At 41.7% G+C, this 23816-nt stretch overlaps 1 protein-coding gene across 2 annotated transcripts; it reads left to right on the forward strand.

Annotated features, from left to right (window-relative positions):
* The first annotated feature begins 8247 nt into the window (after positions 1-8247).
* Positions 8248-23355, forward strand: rasgrf1 (Ras protein specific guanine nucleotide releasing factor 1). 2 transcript variants are annotated; one of them, XM_067234776.1, is made up of 27 exons: positions 8248-8538; positions 11896-12002; positions 12287-12434; positions 13201-13293; positions 13453-13706; positions 13993-14072; positions 14203-14396; positions 14905-15014; positions 15180-15298; positions 15786-15946; positions 16220-16283; positions 16473-16615; positions 16730-16812; positions 16989-17237; positions 18258-18622; positions 18801-18920; positions 20128-20298; positions 20835-20941; positions 21224-21336; positions 21459-21519; positions 21701-21804; positions 21928-22012; positions 22288-22485; positions 22571-22650; positions 22749-22866; positions 22964-23032; positions 23186-23355. In XM_067234776.1, exons 1-27 carry the CDS (start codon positions 8263-8265, stop codon positions 23276-23278), a joined length of 3765 nt encoding a protein of 1254 aa, XP_067090877.1. In that variant the 5' UTR covers positions 8248-8262; the 3' UTR covers positions 23279-23355. The 2 variants fall into 2 exon arrangements, with proteins under 2 accessions (XP_067090877.1, XP_067090878.1); XM_067234777.1 differs by having other exon boundaries at positions 8263-8538; positions 16199-16283.
* Positions 23356-23816: the final 461 nt, after the last annotated feature.

Genomic DNA, 23816 nt, shown 5'->3' on the forward strand with positions numbered 1-23816 from the left:
AACGTAACTTCAGCCTAAACCATGCAACGGAACGTAAATTCCAATAGAAGCAACTCAATCGCTACCAAGACGAAACTTTTGACACCTACTTTGTCTATGTAGGCCAAATATTGACTGAGTTTTAGGGGGGCAAAAAGAATAATAATAATAACTAGAGAGGATACAATTTCTGGGGAAATTGTAGGGTGTGCTTGCTTGCGTCGGTTGCACAGGGGTCTGTATATTTTATATAAAAATGCATCGGGCCTACTTATTATTTATAAAGATTACATAGATTTAAAAGCATCTTTTTTTTGCTGCTCATTTACAACTCAAAATACGAGTGAAGTGTAGAATGAAATATGATGTCTTCTCATTTCCCCTGCAAGAGGCAGCTGACAGGCTGAATCAAAACGAATACATTTGGCAGACCGGTGTAAAAATTGACCTAATCTCTATGACTTAAACGTCCTTTTAAGTTGTCCCTTCTCGTGATATTTTCAGGCATTTAGCCTACTCATATTGCATTCATTCATGAATAAAGAACCCCCTTTGAAGATTATTCTACGACTTTACCGGCAGAAGATAGAATCGCGATTCAAACAGTACCATCTGCTAACTGAAAAAATGCACCCAAAAACGTAAATAAGCTTGACATTTATTTAGTGGAAAATCGCTCATTCATAAAAAGCTCACTGGTAGCGATCATTGTCAGTAACAACGCAAAATGCGATATAGCCCTGTGTGGAGAAGCTGCCCCGGTAAATTCTACTACTACAGTACAGTACTAGACTACTGCTGTGTTCGTCTTGGTAGCGATTGCGTTGGTTGAATTCGATTTAACGTTCCGTTGTACGGTTTAGGCTGAAATTAATTATTTTCATGAACAGATTGACAACGTTTAGGCTGTGGCAATGAAGTTCAGGTTAGTAGTCAGATTGTTTCAACTATTGAAAGACTTTTGAGTAAGGGGAGTGCCGAACATGTTCTGTCGCCGTTTGACTTGAACAGCTGAGGAGTTTTTGTTAGCTACTCACACTAGTGTCTCGGGGAGGCTACAGCGTTGCAGTGAGCTACACTGGTTTGAAACCACAGGTAATGGTAATTTCACCAACAAATCGTTTACTAATGTCAGAATAAATCCTACAACGAAAATGTATATGTGAGGAATGTTTATTTTAACGATTGAAAACAGATACATCATAGACCACTGTAGTATTTGTTGCCCGGGCAACACAGGCTAATGTCATGATGCTAATACTTCAGTGAAATAGTAGACTACTGTTTCCGAAAGTAGATGTACTTGCTTAATAATATCAGCTTATATTGTACATTACACATCACAATTGTGTGTCATATCACAAAGTAAAATGAGTAAATAGTTATCACCCTGGCCTCTTTGCTTGTGGCGTTTCTGCAGCTGCCTTGCAGTAAAGCTATAGTTAGCCTAGCTATCCCCCAAGTTAACAGATGCGAAACGAATGTTCTGCCAAAGGTAGTCACGCGTGTTTTCGTGACGTTAGTGACGTAGTGACGTTAGTAACGTCAGTGACTGTGGCTAGCAAATTAGCCACCGTTAGCTTTACTTTTCGCCACAAAAACTTAACATAAGCCCAAACCATGCAACGGAACGTAAATTCCAATAGAAGCAACTCAATCGCTACCAAGACGAAACTTTTGACACCTACGTTGTCTATGTAGGCCAAATATTGACTGAGTTTTAGGGGGGCAAAAATAATAAAAATTATAATAATAATAATAATATATATGTGAGAGAACAAAGGTTGGGCCCTTGCCGAAGGCAAAGCACACCCAACTAGAGAGGGTACAATTTCTGGGGAAATTGTAGGGTGTGCTTGCTTGCGTCGGTTGCACAGGAGTCCGTTTTTGAATGACATTTTTAAAACTGATATTTCTGTATATTTTATATAAAAATGTATACTTATTATTTATAAAGATTACATAGATTTAAAAGCATTCTTTTTTTGCTGCTCATTTACAACTGAAAATACGAGTGAAGTGTAGAATGAAATAGATCTTCTAATTTCCCCTGCAAAAGGCATCCTCATCGTTGAATCAAAACGAATAAATTTGGCAGACCGGTGTAAAAATTGACCTAATCTCTATGACGTAAACGTCCTTTTAAGTTTTTCCCTTCTCGTGATATTTTCATGCATTTAGCCTACTCATTACATTCATTCATGAATAAAGAACCCCCTTTGAAGATTATTCTACGACGTTACCGGCAGTAGAAGATTGAATCGCGATTCAAACAGTACCATCTTCTAACTGAAAATTTGCCCCCAAAAACGTAAATAAACTTGACATTTATTTAGTGGAAAATCGCTTTCATGAAAAGCTCACTGGTAGCGATCATTAAGTAACAACAGTAACAACGCAAAGTGCGCTATCCCTGTGTGGAGAAGCTGCCCCGGTAAATTGTACTACTACAGTACAGTACTAGACTACTGCTGTGTTCGTCTTGGTAGCGATTGCGTTGGTTACATTTTACATTTAGTCATTTAGCAGACGCTCTTATCCAGAGCGACTTACAGTAAGTACAGGGACATTCCCCCGAGGCAAGTAGGGTAAAGTGCCTTGCCCAAGGACACAACGTCAGTTGGCATGACCGGGAATCGAACTGGCAACCTTCGGACATTATTGTTGGTGGCCAAGCCGCGAAGCGGCGAAGCCACCAACAATAGGTTCCCTCCTACCGGAGGAACCCTAATAATAAGAATACTAACAAAAACAATAGGTTCCCTCCTACCGGAGGAACCCTAATAACAGAAATGTAGCTAGAATCCACACCTCAAACAAGTTAACCTAGACGCAAAACTATACGTCCAATCCAAAAAATAAGGATATTTTCCGAGACCCAAGACTCTGCCGAAACCAGACATGTCCTTTATATATCTGTGTGGTCAGAAATACGACTCTATCGGCAGTTTCAAAATCCAATAATACTATATATGATAGAGAACAAAGGTTCCCTTTGCCAAAGGCAAAGCACACCCAATAATAATAATAATACGTAGAAACACTTAAGGTGGCTTCACCGCTTTGTGGCTTGGTCACCAAATACCATATTTTAGAAAGGAAATATAGTATAAAGTATAAAATACTTTTTAAATTATCTGAATATACAATACAATGTTTTGGTAGGGTTAGAATGTAAATGAAGCATGACCATGGGTATAATGGGTAGTGAAATCATAAACTAATGGGACTGGTTTGCCCTCAAATAGAACATAATGACAAAGCAGGAGAACCTTGAAGACTGCACAGTTAAGTGGGCTGTGGTATGTGTAAAATTCAATTACCGACCTGCTGTGGAGGAACTTTGGGTGGGCCATGCTGATTGGAGAAGGCAGCAGCCAGGTGGCAAGCCCACAGGCAGTATCTAACACCCACCACCATGCCCTGGGCCAAGGTCTCTGCCACCTATAGCTCTCCTTGCAGGACATGGTCACTCATAACTCACTCTCAGCACACTAAGAGCATTTGCCTCACTGCACTTAGGTCAATAAGGAAGTGAATGTACATTGTTGGGTACTTTACTCTATAATTCATATCCTAGTTCCAGAAATAGCAACATTCTTACTTTCACCATGGCACACAAAAATTGAATTGTGGCATTTTGGAATAATGTCCATGGAGGTAAGAATAAAACATAGTAGTTGTAAAATATTACGCCAAACATCACGAACAAATGGTTTGATGTGTGTGGAGGGTTCATATATTGAGTTTCAATCATTAGGACTCCTTCTAGTGGTGGCTCATCAGAAACAGCCTATGCAATTGCAGAAGTATGCCAATGGCCATGGTTAGAATGAAGTGGAAGTAAACACGAGGCCTTTCTGGTTGGGAAGGGCTCACCCAGGCAAGCGTCTGCATGAGCAGAGCGCCATACTTCCTACATGGGACCAAGATTCAGAGCCCTAAGGAGCTGCCCTGCCGTCTGCCTCAGTGTAGTTACACAACCAGCCCTGCTGCACCTCTCTGGAGCCACAGCCATCTCCAATATATCTGACTAAAGCATATTCTGACAAGTGGGGATCATTTATTTTGTTCATAATCTACTGTGTCTTTTGTCTTCCTGTGTATCCACCTTCAAGAAAAGGCTCAAGACGCACTTGTTCCGGGAGTACAACGGTACTTAGGAATGGTTCGCTTGACCCGATGTTAGTTTCCTCAAGGTTCACAATGACTCTTGCTTAGAGACTTGTTGCTCTTGTGGTTAGTGGTAACTGATTTAACATTTTTGTACTCGCTGTGATATATTGTTTTTATTATTGTTGCTTGTTTTTTCCACAGGTACACTTACACTTATAGCGGTTCATGTTGTTTAATTGTAACTTGTTTAACTACATGCTCTTATGGTTCTTCCCTTTGGCACTTACTTTGGTTGTTCACAATGTGTGCTTCATGTTTTGGCTACTCGCAATGTTTTTGTGGCTATCTTGTTGTTATGATCAGTGACCTATGCACTTTGTAAAGCTCTCTCTTGGAAGTCGCTTTGGATAAAAGCGTCTGCTAAATAAATAAATGTAAATGTATCAGTGTGTGTGTCCAACTGTTACTAATTACACTCTGAGGACCAGTCCAGACCACAGATATACTGATGGAGAAAGACATATTTATGTAATCTACAGAGAATTGTTAAAATCTTAAAAAAGGCAGAAATGCTGGTTGGTAAGATGAGTTTTAACTGGTCTTGGAGTACAGTTAACAAACAATCAAGATCATCTTTAAGGGAATTACTGGATGTGAGCTCATGAAATTGCAGTTGGATTTCCTTGTGTCAATGAAACAACCAAACTAGTGTTTCCAGCTTCCTGGTCCTCCCCACTCCCACAGTGGTCAACTCTGAGTGGCAGGCCTGCTAATGGCTCCTGACAAAGGACAACAAGCATGAGATGAGTGGAGCAGCCGTGGGACCAACGGATGGCTGACACATTCTAGATTCACTTCATCTCTGTCTGCAGATCTAGGATGATTCCAAGTAGTTCTGGTAGAGCTGTGCTATCCTGAGAACATGCATGATTTTGGCAATGTGTGTCACCAGAACTCGATACTGGCACCAACTCTGTCCTGATTGAGTTGTCCTGAGTTCTAGAATAACTCAGAGAGAGGAACAGATTCTTCTCTCTGATCTGGAAAACATTTGATCCAGGCGCTTGTATTAAGCACTACTTAATTGATAATAAAGCCTTACTAATATACACTTACATAGTCTTATTAAGCACACATTAATAGTTATTAAGACTATGTAAGTGTTCACAATATTAGTAAGGGTTAGGGTTCATTTTATTACATGAGACAACTGTTGGGTTATAGGTAATAAGGCCCACTGTAAAATGCTTTTTAACATAAATGTGTTTTAATAAGACTTACTAACTTACTAAGGCTTTTTATGACAACAAAAGTAAATAGGGCCTGTTAAAATCCCAGAAACAGCTTCTAAAACAAGCTTGGTTAATATATACTGTTTAATGGGACTCCTGGTGGAATCATCCCGCATACAGCTCTCATAGTGGGGAGAACCACATTAACAAAAAAGCTACATCCTCATCCTCCAGGTCTCAGGGTGTGTAATAGGATCAGCTTGAATAATGCCTTCATGCCTTCATTACTGTCAGGCTTGCAGAACACACAGTAGGAATGTTGCGCAAAGATAGCGACGAAAACTGCAAATGCAAAGGAAAGAAAGGGAAGAAAGGCCTTCCTTATGATCATGAGTTTGCTATACTGACGGACAGTTAGCGAGAACCGGCCTGGTTAAACTGGTTTTAGCACGCGTCATCCTCTATGAAATTTGTGTGCCTGAGGGGAAAGTGTGTGGGGATGAGGAAGGGGGAGGGAGGTGGAGGAAGGAGGGTGGGGGGGTGTCCAGCAGAGCTGCCGAGCTACTCAGCTTCCTGAGAGCAGCAACACAGTCATTCCTGATTGAAGGTCCAACAGCCGTTGCCTTAGCTACCAGAATAATGCTGATTCAGATGACTTCAAAAGTGTAACAGTTTTTTCATTTGTCTACGTGAAAGAGAGCCACATTAAGAGGCATATCTGAAGGTGTCACATGTGTGTCCTGGGGTCCATGGAACAGGATGGAGACTGAACACAAACTGTCCTGTTGTAGGGGGTTTCAGCTAGACAGGAGCTTGGCACTGTCAAAGCACACCAACAATACAGCCAGTGTTATCAAACTCTAGCATGTACGTCGATGCAAATCTATTGAAAATGGGTCGTAAAGATTATTCATTGATAGGTGCCTAAAGTTTGCACTGAATCCATTTATTGCAAAAAAGGACTGGCATATGTTTTTGGCATACAGTACATCATAGGATTTAAACGATAATGTTAAGAATCTGACTTTCAGCTCATATCTATCGCATGAATAGTTGATTTAGAGGACAGTTTGTTTAACTAGCTGCCTCAGTGTAGCAAACGATTTATGAGAGAATGGATCTGAGAGAGAGCAGATAACAACAGGATGAAGTAATAGATAAATCTCCTCTGAGAAGGAGCAAGAGGGCTGACAGGACCAGATTAGAGCTTGTGCCTTTCAAACAAATTGGGTGCTCAGAGAGGCATATTGCCTGTGTGTTAGAACATGTTTTATAGCACAGCTATATAACCACAGGGACACAGACTACTGGCACAAGTCACATGACACAAGCTCAAATAAGCTCAGATAATGGGATTGTCAGTGAATTGTAACTGTGAGTTCAGCAATAATATGGATTACATACATAGGTTTATATGAACCTACACAGTAATTTGTGGAGCAGACAAGGTTACCTGTACACTAATGAACCCATCCAAGAACTGTATTGAATAAAAGAATGTACAATATTTATATACCCTTGTTGATTGTCAGATTTGAGACAGACAAAGAGATAAAAAAGCATTAGTGAACAACTATGTATATGATAACTTGATACAGCAAATTACTAGGCTGGGAAAACAGGCCCTGACAGTGGTTGGGTAGAGGGACTGGTTTACCTAGCAAAGCCATGTTACGAAAGGATAGATGTGTTTCTTCTATTGACATAGGCACAGTCACTGAGAGAGGCCAGTCTCAGCACACACAACATGATCCCAGCTTATGCGTCTTGATCTTTGCATTATGTGTGAATTGAAGGCTAATGCATTTATTTTTATTCTTATAGAATGGACAGTGCAATAAAGGCATTGTCAGATTATTGCCGACAATAAAAAACACCAAGATACTATTCAACCTTGATGTTACATTTCAGCAATGATTTTTTTTTGACTTAACAAAACCACATATCCTTCAAAAGTGTAAATTTTAAACATACACTAACAGACATGTGAAAATACAATTTCAGGTTTAAATAAAAATCAAACTGTCATTTAAGCCTTTAGAATGTTCAGTAAAATTGGGTGTAGTCTGCATAGAGAGCTATCCACTTCATAAGGGCAATCTCCATCTCATTCCCAGGAGAACAATGTAGGTCACCATTACATCTTCATCCATCTGCTTTCTGTCACTTAAACCCTCTCTACCACCAAATGTCACAAGGTAGAAAGGAAAAGCAATGGGACTAACACCCAAAACATTTCTATTGCCAAGAGACAATTTTATTGACCAATTTCTGCACTTTTCCAAAATTGTGCTGTCTCCTGGAAATAAATAAGTAAAACTGAGATACATTTACACTTACAATTATTTGAGAAACAAGTTGTCGCTGAACAGTAAATCTGATCAAAATAGCTTATTGTTGAATGTTGTTTTTCTGGAGGGCGTGAATGCAGCTACTTTCATACCTGTGGAGTAGCAAACAAGTTCATACGATGATGCTACATCTAGGATGCTTTGTGGTTGTTGCGATTTCCCTGTCCAAGGTCCTGAAAGCTGCCTTGCTTTCCCAAGGACATGCCACGCGACATTCATTGCCTGCCTGGCTCAGCACGGAGCTCATTGTTTTTTCTGAAGATGTCATGTGAAAATTGAACGAACCACCTCGCACACAGTTTCTTTCCCTTTCCTTGTTTGTAGATTGAACTAAAGACCTATTTTTTCTCTGTTTTTATTCAACGAATGTGAACTTGTTGGAAACCACAACAATCTTTTCAGACTCTGGGATGACACTCATGCATTCTTCGTTATGTTATCCTCTTTTTTACTTCATGCCAATACGGTGAATGCGTCGGCAGAGCGGGCTACTGGTGGTCCGCAAAAGTCCTTCTCTGTTAGGACGGGGTTTAGAAGGATGTAAGGACCAGCTACCTTTTTTCAACCAAAGTCTCCAGATCAAAATGCAGAAAGGAATACGACTCAATGATGGCCATGTTACCTTCCTTGGTCTTTTGGCAAAGAAGGATGGCACGAGGCGAGGCTGTTTGAGCAAAAAGAGCTCTGACAATACAAAATGGCACACAAAGTGGTTTGCTATATTACAAAATATGCTGTTCTATTTTGAGAGTGAGTCAAGCTCTCGACCCGCGGGATTATACCTGTTGGAGGGGTGCTTATGTGATAGGGCGCCGTCACCAAAATCTTCACTATCAGCCAAAGAGTGTTTAGAAAAGCAGGTAAGAAAAACACACGTACGCGCGCACACACATACACACGAGCAGGGACACACAAATACAAAGTTCATTACATTGTTCATTAATTTCAAATGAACAGTGTAAATTATAAATTAAATGTATAGTTGAGGAATGCGCAAGAATCGATGCTGCACTATATGTTCAGAAGTGCAAACAATTCATTTTATTGACAGTCATACACCTTGCACTTGTGAATTGTTGTGCTGTTGTGTCATTTTTCAGACTTATTTTTACTGTCTTCATGCATCCATTTGAATGATCGCATATGATGTTCATATTCAGTGCTTTACTATAGCCTATAAGATATGTTATGTAATTTTTGTGTTAAATTAAGGACTCCCTTTTCAACACCTTATTGAATTCTATGTTTTGGCTTGTGTAATGATGCACATTGCAATAAATAGCATAGCTTTTCCTGGTTAAGATAGCTATTTCTTAGCATCATCCTATTATTTTTCGAATGTTTGAACAATCATTGCAATTAATTGAATGTTTTGCATGTTCAGAGTGATATCTAATTCTAAATATGTCAGCTAGTTTGTTGTCATTGTTTACACTCTTGGAATAAAATTCTTCTTGAATAAAATTGTATGCGCAAAATAAGACGATCGCTTCACACAGTCGCCATCTTGCGGGAAACAGGAGTAACTACTGTTTGACGTACAGCATCGATTTAACTCTCACTCTGATATTAATAGCATCATATCTTGGCAACTGCGTTTTTCTTCGCAAACAGTGAAGTCAATATCCAACATAAAGCTTTCATTGGTAATTTAATCAGATTTGTACATGTTTTTTGTTAGTGTAGGCATTATTCCCAATTAATAGTGGTGATTTAATAATCCCTAAGGAATACAGGGATCAGTAGATTGTCATAGGATCAAGCTATGTCTAACCAACATGATCTGAAATCAACAAAACAATTTGTTGATAGTCTTGTCTATATAAATACCACAGTTCAACTGTCTGGTAACTGTTCTCATTATCAAAAGATTCAATGAGGTTTTATTCCATTGATCAAGATTAGCTATAGATTAAAACTGACTACTGTAGCTAGGGTATACCTGCCTGCCATTCCATGATCGTTAACCTTTTGCCTTTATAATTTTAGACTACCAGCTGCAGTGATGCTGTTATTTCAATTACAGGTAGCTATTGGTTTGTCGAGATTAGACAGGTAGAAAATAGATAGAGATTGATTCTCAGCCCACAGTTTTTCACAGGCTCTCTCCTTGTCTGAAAATGGCTGCAGTCCAAAGCTAGTCTGGGTCCTTCCTGTGAGCAGCTGCCCCTGTGCTGACAAAGCACTGTGCCTCGGACGGGGTAATGTTTATCACTACCAGTTTCTCCCAGAAAGGAATGAAAAAACGCTCATATCAGAAACATGCTAAATGTATATTGTTGCATCCCTCATTTTATTGCATAGTACTGTATTACACTTGAACTCTGAGTGCCTTGAGAGAGGAAATTGTGTCACTCTGAACAGTAGGCCATGTTTTGCCTCTAGGATGCCTCAATTTTGCTCATCTATACTTTTTTGTACAGCTGCCTTCTGCAGTATAATTCAACACAGATGATCCACTAGGGTCTAAACCATTCTGATTTAGAATGCACATATATTTTCTTGAGAAATGCTCTCTAATTTAAAAATACTAATGTATTTTAGCCCATGGTTCCTATGGCAACCCACATTAGAAGCTAAAAGAATGATGAGGATTGGGCGCAGTGACTGTGGAAAACTGCTTTGTGATGTGCCTCTATTAAAGCAACCAACCAACCAACTATCTGTGCTAAATTTGTCCTGAGCACCAGTCTATCTGGGAGTGGTCAGAAACCATTTATAGAAAGCACAGTCATCCCTCTTTGGGGTACAGTGTATATCCAACGGCTTTAGATGGCTCTATTCATAGACACAGTCAGCAGTGAGGGAGGAATGAATGGCTGATGTCTTTCTGCTGTGTTCTTTTTCATGTGATTTAAACATAACTGAGTGAATCTGTGACATTCAGAGACAAAAGGCATGATAGAGCAATAAGAAATTGTATTTATCCTTCACACAGTTTACTGTATACTTGCCGCTTATTCTTTTACCTAAAACATAGGCCATTAAATGGAAATTAATTCACAAGGAGTACATGTTCATGGATATTCACGCCTTCTTGCACTTTCTTGAGGATGTATGACATAGTTTTACCATTTCTCTGTTGTAGATTTGGGGTGTTCATTTAGGGCACTTGACAAAGAATTGCAGGACTCCATAATAGTGTAGCATGAAACAAATAGATGAGTTATATCTATAAGGTTTCTTAAACTAAAGAAAAAGTGTGAGTCTGTCACCAAGTGCATGATTCAGCTGTAAACATAACATGAAGCAGGGTGTTACATCTCTTTACTCTCCATGCTCTTAAAAGCTGATAAAGGGAAACTTCAACAGCGACAAGCAAACTCGCTCAGCTAGCAGGAATAGATTTTCTTTGAAGGAAAGATGAATACCTAATGAATGTGAAGATGGAGGTATTCATACATTTATAATTATGGTGAAGGTTTACACAGCTAGAACCTGTTAAACATGGAGGATTTGCAAGCTAAAGACAAGAGTCTTTAGCTAGAGTCTTTTGAATGTTCTTTTGATGGTTCTTGCTTCAAGTATTTAAAATCATTGCTATTCAGACAGTATGTTAACATGTTTGTAAATTGAAAAGTGAGAGAAATTGAAGTGGTTTGTTTTTGTTGACATTTCTATACTTTTTAGTAAAAAAAGTATGTAAAAAAGCTTTTATGTGTATAATTTTTTACCCAAAGTTTGATCACATTAAAAAAAGCTGTTGGGTGACTTTGATTGGGGAATTTAGCACGGAGAAGACACTGACACGCTTATCTACAGTAAAGGGGAGTGAGACCAGCGCAAAGAGCCTATCCATTTGCACTGAGTCGAGTTGCTAGGTAACAGGTAGCGCGCGTTATGTAATTGGTCATGCCTCCAGTCTCCTCCTTGCCTCATGGGAACCAAAGCCTTGCTAGGCAGGGGGAGGCTTCCCTCAGCACGCCTCATCGATCGCCTGAGTGGGTGAGGAAGATGTGGGTTTCCCAAGCTTTTTGTGGTTCTAACTCCCCTGTCTTGAGAGCAAAAAAGGAAAAGATGCTAAAATTTCTAAAGAACATGATTAAGTGGTTTCTGAATAATGACATTGACGTTCCAAACTTAGCCAGTTTTTTGTTCTTGCAGTCAAAATGTAGGCTCTCATTTAGAACACCGACAAAAATGAACAGTGAATGATACTCTTTTAGGATGAGGAGTTACTCGTTTATGCTTTTCACCCGGTTATTTTTGTGTTTCAGTACTATTTCACTGTCAGTTTCACCCATGAGAACCAGAAAGCCCTGGAGCTTCGTACAGAGGATGTAAAGGACTGTGATGAATGGGTGGCTGCAATAACACATGCAAGGTAACCACCATGTAGCTGAACATCAGCCTTCAACACTTTTTATCAGATACATTTTGCTGTCTCATTTTCATAGAGACCTGTTTTTATTTGAACAAAATATGTTGAACGTTAAAGACCTTCAACCCAAGGATGAATTAACGGTTTCCAAAATGAAACATGGTTCTTTGACATTAACAATATCATGCATGAGCTCATGCAGGTTACATGGATTGTGCTTTTGTGGTTGATACAGAGTACAATACTTTTAAAGTCCATGACCGCTGTGTCTGTGAATGTGTCCACAGTTACAGGAACTTGGCCACTGAGCATGAGGCGCTCATGCAGAAGTACCTACATTTACTTCAGATTGTTGAGACAGAGAAAACGGTTGCTAAGCAACTTCGACAACAGATAGAGGATGGAGAAATAGAAGTGGAACGCCTGAAATCAGAGGTAATATTTTAAAATGTTTCATTATTAATGTTTTCACCTCAACAGGGATTGAGTATTTTCAGTACAATGCATAGTATTTCTAGGATTGTGTCATCTCTGATTGAACCAAAATTGCAAAAGACAGTGTTTCTTTGTGTATATTAATTCATCTTACCTGTGCCAAAGAACAGTGTGATTGAGAGGGGGAAAAGGAGTGTCCTTCTGTCTCTCAAGTAGATATCTGTTGGCCCATTGGGCTCCATGGTGCATCGCCTCTCATAAACAACCCATCCAATACAGCTATGTTCCCTCCTGTATTCTACACATCAAATAGTCATTCACTTTAATGTGCAAATGTGAGGCTTGAAATTAAATAGTGTGCTGAATATGCATGAATAGGTCTTTATTATACATATTTCACCCCTACCCCTTCTACAAAACCAAATAATAAACTCTTTCAGTCTATACAAAGAAAATTGAGACACTTAGCTTCAGACGCTTCATTGGAGCACCCAGCCTTTCAGTGCTACACGTTTATTGTAACATACAAGATGATTCTGCACATAGCAATTTTCCTTAGTAAACCCAATAAGTGCTGATTCGGAGATGTTAGCCAAATGAACAGTGTTACTGTTGCCACCAACACATGGCTCTGCTGTCAACTCTGACAAGCTATAATCCTGCTTGATTAAGTCACTTTGTTAGCATGCTGGAAAGTGAGAAGGAAGTTTGGGTAGGTTCTTGTGAGTGTGTGAGAATGAGTATCCTGTGGATGTGTCCCTGGCAGATTAATGGGCTACTCAAAGACAATGAGAAGGTCCAGTCCAGCCCTACAGCAGCACCCATAGACAACGACTCGGAAATTCAGAAGATCAAAAAAGTAAAACCCAATACGTACATTTGAATTATATAACTTGATTTATAATATATATATCATATATATATCATAATCAAATCATAATTTGTGTTTTCCCAAAAATAAACATCCCTATTAAATGAATCAGAACTCCCAACCATTTTGATACCTGTGGCTCTCTAGGTGCAGAGCTTCCTGCGAGGGTGGATCTGCAGAAGGAAATGGAAGACCATCATCCAGGACTATATCCGCTCTCCACACGCTGAGAGCATGAGGAAGAGGAACCAGGTGGTGTTCAGCATGCTGGAGGCGGAGGCTGAGTACGTCCAGCAGCTCCACATCCTGGTCAACAACTTCCTGCGGCCGCTGCGCATGGCCGCCAGCTCCAAGAAGCCTCCCATCACCCATGATGACGTCAGCAGTATCTTCCTTAACAGGTGCGTGGGCAGTTTGTGAACACTCTGCTCTTCTCTCTGGGCTCTCGCTGTGGTCTCTTTCTCATGGAGGCTGGAGAGTGGTGGGGGCTCACTTTGTTATTGACCACTCTACGCACTGTACTGTTCATAAACACAGCTCGCAATGTGAGCTTCTAATCGTTTTTTTGTATATTTTCTGATGTTCTGTTGCTATCTAATCTTTCTTCTCATCATGTTGAATCATTCAGATTGCGATTGCACTCGATAATTGTTCCATTTTCATTATTGTTTCCTTTTTAAATTTTAGTGAAACAATCATGTTTCTGCATCAGATATTCTATCAGGGGCTAAAAGCAAGAATAGCAAGCTGGCCAACATTAGTTTTAGGTAAGCATATTTGAGTTTCCTTCACATGTCTGAAAATACCCAACTATTATCAACTCTTTCCAAGACCGTAACAAACTGTTATCTGACTAGGCTGGTATCTGTGTTTGTGTATTGTCCCTTCTCTCAACAGCTGACCTGTTTGACATCCTGCTGCCCATGCTAAACATCTACCAGGAGTTTGTGCGTAACCACCAGTACAGCCTTCAGATCCTGGCCCACTGCAAACAGAACAGGGACTTTGATAAACTGCTGAAGCAGTATGAAGCCAAGCCTGACTGTGAGGAGAGGACCCTGGAGACCTTTCTCACCTACCCTATGTTCCAGGTGGGCCCATTATGCTTGTAGTTGCCTGTCTCACTAGCTGGCCATCCATCTCTCACGCTAGCTGTAACCACCCAGCACAGACATGAGGCTCCTTCGATGATTAGCAACACAGCAGCCATTTGTCTCACATGCCTTTTGCTCAGAACATTCCTGTAGTGTTTTCCATAACCACATAAAGTGGTTGTTTGTGAAGCACAGGATTTCATAATGGCTCTTTTATGGCAAGCAATGCAGTTTTAACACAGTCGGCTCCATCGGGGCCTTCTTTGGGCTCTGCTGTGTTGGTTATAAATTTTTGCTGATGACTGTAAATGTGAAGAACTCCCCACTGATATGCTTCTTTGTATGTGTGTATATTGTATGTATGTACTGTGTCTGTATTCTTGTGTCTTTGTGTGTTTTTATGGGTCTCTGAAAAGCTTGAAAGCTTGCAAGCTTGATTATCCCGTATGTATATTATTGTACAATATTTGACTTACCTGTCTGTACTCATTCCCTGTGACTCTAGATCCCCCGTTATATCCTGACTCTCCATGAGCTTCTGGCCCATACGCCCCATGAGCATGTGGAGAGAAACAGTTTGAATTATGCCAAATCAAAGCTGGAGGAACTATCCAGGTATCAGCCCAGCCATGTTCACATGAATGCAATATACAGTATAAGACATATCAGTTGAGCAAGTTTGGAATGGTAGGCATGCACTGCAACATCCAAAACGCATCAATCTATAAAAAACTATCTTTGAAATACACTCCTTAAAAACAACCTTTTTCACCTGTCTAGAATAATGCATGATGAGGTGAGCGAGACAGAAAACATCAGGAAGAACCTGGCAATTGAGCGGATGATCGTAGAGGGTTGTGAAATTCTCCTTGACACCAGCCAGACGTTTGTGAGACAAGGTAAGCCATCAACGTGGTCTCCGACCTCAGGGAGGCTCTCCTCAAAGCAGCCCCAGATTTTAGGTAAGGGTAGGATTACATTGGTGGATTTGCCACCTCTCACCTGTCACACCGCCAGATCCTACTGTCCCCACAACTTCAAACCTTCTCTGAAACACCACGAGGAAATACTTAACCGAAGGGTTGGGCTATTTAATCCTGTTTGCCTCTAAAGAACAGCATGTACTCAAAGTGGGCTGACTCTGTAATTTCCAAGTGTAATTAGACTCTTACGAGGCGACTCCACGATGAGTCAGGGATTGGAAATGTCACTCGTCCCCCCACGGCTTTGACAGACATTTCGACATTTGAAGTAATTGAATCTCACACTGCACCTCTTACTCTGCATACCTGTCCAAGACTCATTCATGTTTCCGTTAAATCTCTTCTAAACCTCCACCTCCACCCCACCCCCCTCACTCTGCTGCTTTTCCTTCCTTTCTTGCAGGATCTCTCATCCAGGTACCTATGAGTGAGAAGGGTAAGATCACCCGTGGGCGACTCGGCTCTCTGTCTCTGAAGAAAGAGGGGGAGAGGCAGTGCTTCCTCTTCTCCAAGCATTTAATCATCTGCACTAGAGGCTCCGGGGGAAAGTTGCACCTCACCAAGGTGGGCCTGAGCTGCTGGGCTAACTACAGAGAGGTTCTTTTCAACACTTAGATAAGCTAACTGGAATCCCCAGAGCTATGGTTAATGGATTCATTCTCAGGGGATGAAAGTGTCAGAAATGTTTGTTTTATCAATTGCTGGGACCACTTTTCACTCTCTTACACACACACACTCAAACATTTTGTAGCTAATGAGATACACTGTAGTTATTCCAGTTTTATGCTATTCTATTGAGTACATTCCCGGCTAAAGTGTACTCTACGTTCTTCTCAGAATGGAGTGGTCTCTCTTATTGACTGCACTCTCATGGAGGACCCTGAGGGGACAGATGATGAGGGTAAGTACCTTGTTGATTCGTTATTGGAATACAGTAGGTCACTGAAATATGTGTGTGACTACTGCATAATATATGACCCCTAATCTAACATACAGATATTGCAGCTAGATTTCTTCAAGTGCAGTCTGACTCTGATTGAATCGGATAAATTGTATGTTTGTGTCTTTGTGTTTTTTCTACCCTTGACAGCCAAGTCAGACAAGAATGGTCAGGACATGGAGCACCTTGATTTCAAGGTGGTGGTGGAGCCCAAAGACAGCCAGTCTTTTACAGTCATCTTGGTGGCCTCCTCAAGGCAGGAGAAATCTGCCTGGACCAGTGACATCAGCCAGGTATGTCTGACTGCCTCTATCTCATATTTAGCAGTGAGATTTAGGACCTGGAAGTCTACAGCACTGGCCAGGCTGAAAACTCCCTAACCCTCTGTACCTGTGTCTTGTACGTAGTGCATTGACAACATTCGCTGCAACGGGCTAATGATGAATGCCTTTGAGGAGAACTCCAAAGTCACTGTTCCACAGATGATAAAGTGAGTATGACATTTGTGTGATTTGGATGTATGTAATGTGTGTGTGGGTGAGTGTGTGTGTGTGCAGGGGTACGTGTTTGTGTATGTGGCCTTATGTGTGCCTAGACATCTGGCAACAGCGCGCTTCTCCTTCTAACAGATCTAGGTCGTTTTGTTTTTTGTTTGTTTTTGCGCAGGTCAGACACCAGCCTGTACTGTGACGACGTGGACATCCGCTTCAGTAAGATGATGAACTCCTGCAAGGTGCTGCAGATTCGCTACGCCAGCGTGGAACGCCTGCTGGAGAGGCTGACAGACCTGCGCTTCCTCTCCATCGACTTCCTCAACACCTTCCTGCACTCCTACCGCGTGTTCACCGGCGCTGACGTGGTGCTGGACAAACTCATCACCATCTACCGAAAGCCCATCAGCGCCATCCCAGCACGGTCAGCACACTCCAGCCGCCCAACCGGGGCTCTTTTACTAGATCTATGGAGATCCTTTTCATATATATTTTCAGACGTTGTAGCTCTAGCTGTTTATGGGGTGTAAAACTCTTGTCATGAGCATTGTCCTCTGCCACGCAGTGAGGGATGTAGCTAGTTACTGTGTGGCTGATGCTAACAGCCCCTGACAGGCCTCACAGCCTTTAGCCTCCTGCTGGTTGGTTCTGCTCTTGTCTACTGCTGATACCCTCCCAACTTCGCTTTCACAGCCCACAGCATCCACCATTCACTGGGACTGTGTGTGTGTGTGTGTGTGTGTGTGTGTGTGTGTGTGTGTGTGTGTGTGTGTGTGTGTGTGCAAAAGAGTGAGAGAGAGAGTGAGAGGGAGCGAGTGGGGGGAAAGACAGTAAAGGTGAGGTGAGGTGAGGAGAATTGTGCAGAGGTCACGTCAGTGTGTATGTCAGCTTGGTGTGTTTTCCATGGGAGGAGGCAGTAATTGGGCCCAGACTCTCCCTCCTGTCTCTGAGCGTATCAACAGGGCACTGTTGGTGTCACCTTAGCAACGGGTCTCCATGCCGCAGGACCCTCTCTTTCCCTCATCCGTGGACATCTATAGGATGAAATATTGATGCTGTGCGACATATTACTGTGGACCTGACCACCACAACCACCTCTCCAGGCGAGAAGAGAGAGCCCAGGTCCAAGGCTCAGATCAGGGGGAACTCCCCATGCCTAAGCCTTGCAGCACACTCTCCTGTAGAGCCTGTCATGTCTCTGTAGGCCACCTACATGCGGCTGCTTGTGTCAGCAGCAAGGCTACGTGCTGTGTTGTCACTTGCTGGGCTATATATGGGAAGGCGTGAGGTTGCCAGGAGGGTGGCACTGAGTGGGAGAGATTTACCACAACATTATAGTCTGTCATATCAAGAAAACACAAGACGGGCTGTGAACACACAGCGTCTTATCTCGATGTCTCCGACGACGAATACATTGAAATGTGTTTGTCTACCTCTGTTGCAGGTCTCTGGAGTTGTTCTTCGCCAGCAGTCAGAATAACAAACTCCTGTACGGAGAGCCCCCCAAGTCCCCCAGGGCCAGCCGTAAGTTCTCCTCCCCCCCTCCCCTTGCCCTCGCCAAGACCTCGTCAGCGTCGCCCAACCGCCGGCGCAAGCTCTCCCTCAACATCCCCATCATCACCGGTGGAAAGGCCCTGGACCTGGCAGCCCTCAGCTGCTCCTCAAACGGCTATGCAAGCATGTACTCCTCCATGTCCCCCTTCAGTAAGACCACCCTAGACATCAACAAGCTCTATGTCACAAGCCCCGTCACCAGCAAGATCCCTGACGAAGGAGAGGGCCAGGCAGACAAGACCGAGGAGATCTCAGGTATGTCAGCTGTTGATAGATGGACATGGGAAGTAAACATGCAAACCTCTGACCAAGCGCTGACATAAAGTCCAAAATGTAAACAAAAAAAAGCTCCAAATTGTTTCTTTGCCATGGAGGCCTCAGGTTTGCACCAGTGTTCTAAATGTTACGCTAACTGACCTTTGTGCCCTGGTAGATCTCTCAGTGCGCGAGGAGAGTGACAATGACCAAAACCAGAATGATGACGCAGATCCGGAAACCTCTCCCATCAAGTCACCAACCACCCCAAAAAATGTCAAATGCAAAAACTCTTCAGGTACATTGTGTCCCAGACTGCGTCGTCATGATTCATAGTCATTTTATTGTCAGATTCCGGAACAATATGCTGGCTACCCATCTGCATCCCTTTTCTAAGACAAAACATGCACTATTTATCAATGATACTCTTTTCAGTCTCTCCTAATCTGAGTTCTGAAGACTGCTCTACAATACCTATATTGCCCTGCAATCTATTACATGCTGTATGGCTTAATTTGGATTTGTATTAATTTGTATGTATTTATTACTATGTATGTACGTACACACATGATGACATTATGTTGTAGTGCCAATGTCATTTTAAATTGCATACTCCAGGAAGTATTTGTTTCAAATAGGCTTATACTGTGGAAAATATACATGAATACAGGTGTAAATTGGAGAATTAACATGCTGGGGAAGCCAAAGCAAGGTGTGAGTAGGTGTTAAGGAAACTTGTGCCATAGCAACTACAGTATGAGTGCAATTTCCTTTTCCGCCCCCAGTGACAACGTTGTTTCATCAAGTCTATGGAGCTTCTTATGTGAGCTGTAATGTCTCCAAAGACAGCATTTATAATCTCATAGACTGCATATAATGCTTTTTGCTTTCTTAAATAATTCAGTCTTCCAAAAATCATATGTGATTTTAATTGTTTGTATACTGACGTTGTTCAACATGTAATATCTCTAGGTTGTCAGCATTTTCAATGGGGCGGTAGAGAATCAGTTGATGGCCCCATTATTCTTATATTGATGTATATAACATACACATCTTGAAGATCAAAGCCACATGTAGGGTCTTCATATTTTCTGGAATAGTGTTTTAGTGGGAAGCTACTACCCCCTGCTGGACGCATCAGATAGGGAAACAAAGCCTAAATACCCACACAATTAATTAGAGTGACATATAGGCTTAAAGAATCTGACATAAAACTTCATTCACATGCAGCAAAGTATTTTGAACGTTGTCTTTGATCTCTTTGAATGGATCAGATAATCTGCCTTTGTACCTGCTACCATTGGAGTGACTTGAAGCAGGCCCATGAAAAACAACACAACATTTGCATAGACTGACTGAGGAAACAGTTGTTAAATTAGACCTTTGCAAAAAGGGAAGCATCTCTATTTTCGTTTCCTCCTTCCTTTCTTTCACACTGTAAACCCCTTGTATCGACCCATTGACATGAACCTAGTGTAACACTTTGGGACTATGTCTCCCTGTAGAGTTCTCACTTTTCTCATACAACAATGGCATGGTGATGTCATCCAATCGGGAGCTGGACAACAGCCGCAGTGCCCTGTCTGCAGCCTCCGCCTTTGCCATCGCCACTGCAGGAGCCAATGAGGGCACCCCTACCAAGGAGAAGTACAGACGCATGTCCCTGGCCAGTTCAGGTACAAGTTCTGAAGGATCGTCCAACTGTAGACTTTTAGCAAACAGAAACCACAGCACTAAGGCTCTGCATGGACACTGGTCAAGCCCAGTCCAACACTGAGATGTGAATTTTTTTAAATTTAAGATCTGCAGGGCTCTCAAGTTTTAACAAAAGTTTTGCGTGAGATCACCATACCGGTCGACTGGAGGGGGTGGGGGCGCCTCGTCCATGAATTGTATATAGCGGGACAAGTTATCCCTTACTTCTCAACGTGAGAAATGTTTGAAATGTGTGAGAAATACAAGGTGATGCGTGACAGTTTGAGAAATGGCTGAAATGCACGAGTCTTGCGGCAAATGTGTGAGACTTGAAAGCCCTGGATTTGTTGTGGATAAAATTCTTAAGTTATTCTCAACAGCTACCATACAGTAGGGGAACAAACAGACATTCACCTCATCTGCATTCAAAGGGAATTATATTCTTTCCAAATATAATTTGATAAATTATCATTGTATGGTGCAACTCATTTTGGATGGTTGAATTCGGTTTCTGCAGGGTTCCCAACAGACCAGAGAAATGGGGACAAAGAGTTTGTCATCAGGAGAGCAGCAACCAACAGAGTCCTCAATGTTCTGAGGCACTGGGTGTCCAAGCACTCACAGGTATAACTCTTAAGGCCCGTTCACACCAAAGACGATGACGAGAAATAAACTATGTGGATATAGTTTACAGAATTGTTGAGTCCACACCACAACGATAACGACAGCTATATAGCAGAATGATATTGTTGGGATCACTTTCAAATGATTTTTTTCCAGCACTAAAAGGTACAACTTTTACACCTTTGCTACTATCACTTAACTACCTCCTTGGAAGGATGCAATGTCTAGATTGTTGTACCACATGCCACTCATGTCTTCGGTGGAATTTCTGTGTGCCTCCAGGACTTTGAGAGTAACAATGAACTGAGGTCAAAGGTCATTGCTTTCCTGGAGGAAGTGATGCATGATCCTGAGCTATTGACCCAGGAGAGAAAAGCTGCCGCCAACATCATCAGGTACCCACATTACAGTACCATCCTACAGAGTAAGAATACATGTAAACACAGTTCAGCTCAACTCAAAAAGTAGACCTCCTCTGCAGCACAGTAGTTGACAGTGTCTTTACATTGCCTGGCAGAACACTCACGCAAGACGACCCTGGTGACAATCAGATCAGCCTAGAGGAGGTGATACAGTTGGTGAGTGTGACAACCCTTACTTGGCACTGATCTTTTAGGTACATTGAAGCTGTGAACCCACTGTTTACATTCTTTATACCCATTTGAAAGGATCTAGAAAATCAACTAGAAAGTTATTTGGCATATCCCACATCTGTGGTGAGATGTTTACAGTTACGGTATGTGTGGTTTGGTGAGTAAGGCTCAGGGAGGCACGGTAGAGCCGTTTGAGAACCATTCTGCCCTGGAGATAGCTGAGCAGCTCACTCTGCTGGACCATCTGGTGTTCAAGGTCATCCCTTATGAGTGAGTGAAATGCCTGTTAACTGTACTCTCAGACAGTACTATACCAGAAGGATTGGCCCTGCTGTTCTTATTAGGGGAGAGAAACTGTCTGTTGAGAGTTTGCCTGATTTTTGAACTTTCCAGAGAGTTCTTCGGTCAAGGCTGGATGAAGAACAACAAAAATGAGAAAACACCTTACATAATGAAAACAACAAAGCACTTCAACGATGTAGGTATCAACCAACCATCCTCATCTAACAACATCCAACCCATAGCCTCTCATTCTATATATCCCAAGTTACAGGGAGGGAGATGTCTCACTCTCACCTTTGTTATTTGACCCCTTCCCTTTTAAAATCCTAGTATATGATCATAGAGGGAAAGGGTTGTATTTTACCCCCTACCCAACCTTGCCTCCCATATTTCAAGCTAAACCTAAATTCCTGATTTTCTCTTAGCTGATGCTTAGTCAGTATGGCCCACCTGTCATCTTCTCTGAGACAGATCAGCAACCTCATAGCTACAGAGATCCTGCGCTGTGAAGATGTGAATACTCGGGTCGCGGTGATGGAGAAGTGGGTGGCGGTAGCAGACATCTGCCGCTGTCTCCATAACTACAACGCCGTGCTAGAAATCACCTCCTCCCTTAACCGTAGTTCTGTGTTCCGTCTCAAGAAGACTTGGCTCAAGGTGTCGAAGCAGGTGGGGGCCACATGTTTCTGTAGTATTAATCATGCCAAAAGTAAAAGCATCATTTTCTTCTAAAATGTCACAATCTATCCACTAGACTAAGACGGTGATTGACAAACTACAGAAGCTGGTTTCATCAGAAGGGAGGTTCAAAAATCTGAGGGAGGCTTTGAAAAAGTGAGTGTTTCAAGGTGGCTGATGTAGGTTAACTAACACCTTAGAAGAATACTTTTAGCTGGTTGTTACTTACTGCCTTTTTGTGTCCCCGCTGCCAGTTGTGACCCTCCGTGTGTGCCATACCTGGGGATGTACCTCACTGACTTGGCCTTCATTGAGGAGGGCACACCCAATTACACTGAAGACAACTTGGTGAACTTTTCCAAGATGAGGATGGTATGCTTTCTCTTCAGTCAAGCAGAATATGATGCTGTGTGTTCTTGTTTTTGGAAATATGGTGATTCTCTCTCTCTCTTTCTCTCAATCACTACAGATTTCTCATATCATCAGAGAAATAAGACAGTTTCAGCAAACAGCATACAAGATCGATCATCAGCCAAAGGTACACATTTTATGTTTTTCATGACAGATACAATGTGCATTCACATTCATAATTTAGACACAGAGAAACTGAGAAAGGCCAGTGAATTAAGTGCTTTGGAAGAGATAACTCTTATTGGGAATTTGCTAAAAGTGTCCATCTGTCCATGTTTAGGCAGCACAGTATTTACTGGATAACAGCTCTGTTCTGGATGAAGAAAGCCTGTATGAAGCCTCTCTAAGAATTGAGCCCAAAGTGCCCAACTAATGAGAATGACAGTGTCCCAAAGTCAACTTCTTAAATAAACTGTAAATTCCTATCATGTACAGTCAATACAGAACTGTTTATGTCATGACTTACATATTTTGCACTTATTTGTATATTTATTTTTTAGTGGTAACCAAGAAAATGTATTTGTCTTATATTTTGGAATATACTATTTTCCTCCAGACCATTTTATTAGGCTTCTATTATGACTGCAAGCATATAAGTATTTTACAGTAGTGCGTTTTTGTGATCAGTTACGTTGATCTGCATTTTTTCATACTATAGACTTTGAACTCTCTGAACACACATAAGGGTGGGGTGTGCCTCTTATGTAGCATTGTAACACCGATTAATATCAAACCAGGTAAAAGATCACTGACAATTATTATCTCAACTAAGAATTTATATAGCTTGTCCAGTCATGGTTCCCAGTCAAACCTGGTACACCTGAACACAGAACTTTTTTGATATCCACAAAGACATGAGTTGTCTTCACAGGTTGTGACCCACATGCGAAGTCCCTGGCTGTGGAATAATG

This window comes from Osmerus mordax, chromosome 4 (assembly GCF_038355195.1).
Source record: "Osmerus mordax isolate fOsmMor3 chromosome 4, fOsmMor3.pri, whole genome shotgun sequence".
NCBI classification, from domain to species: Eukaryota; Metazoa; Chordata; class Actinopteri; order Osmeriformes; family Osmeridae; genus Osmerus; species Osmerus mordax.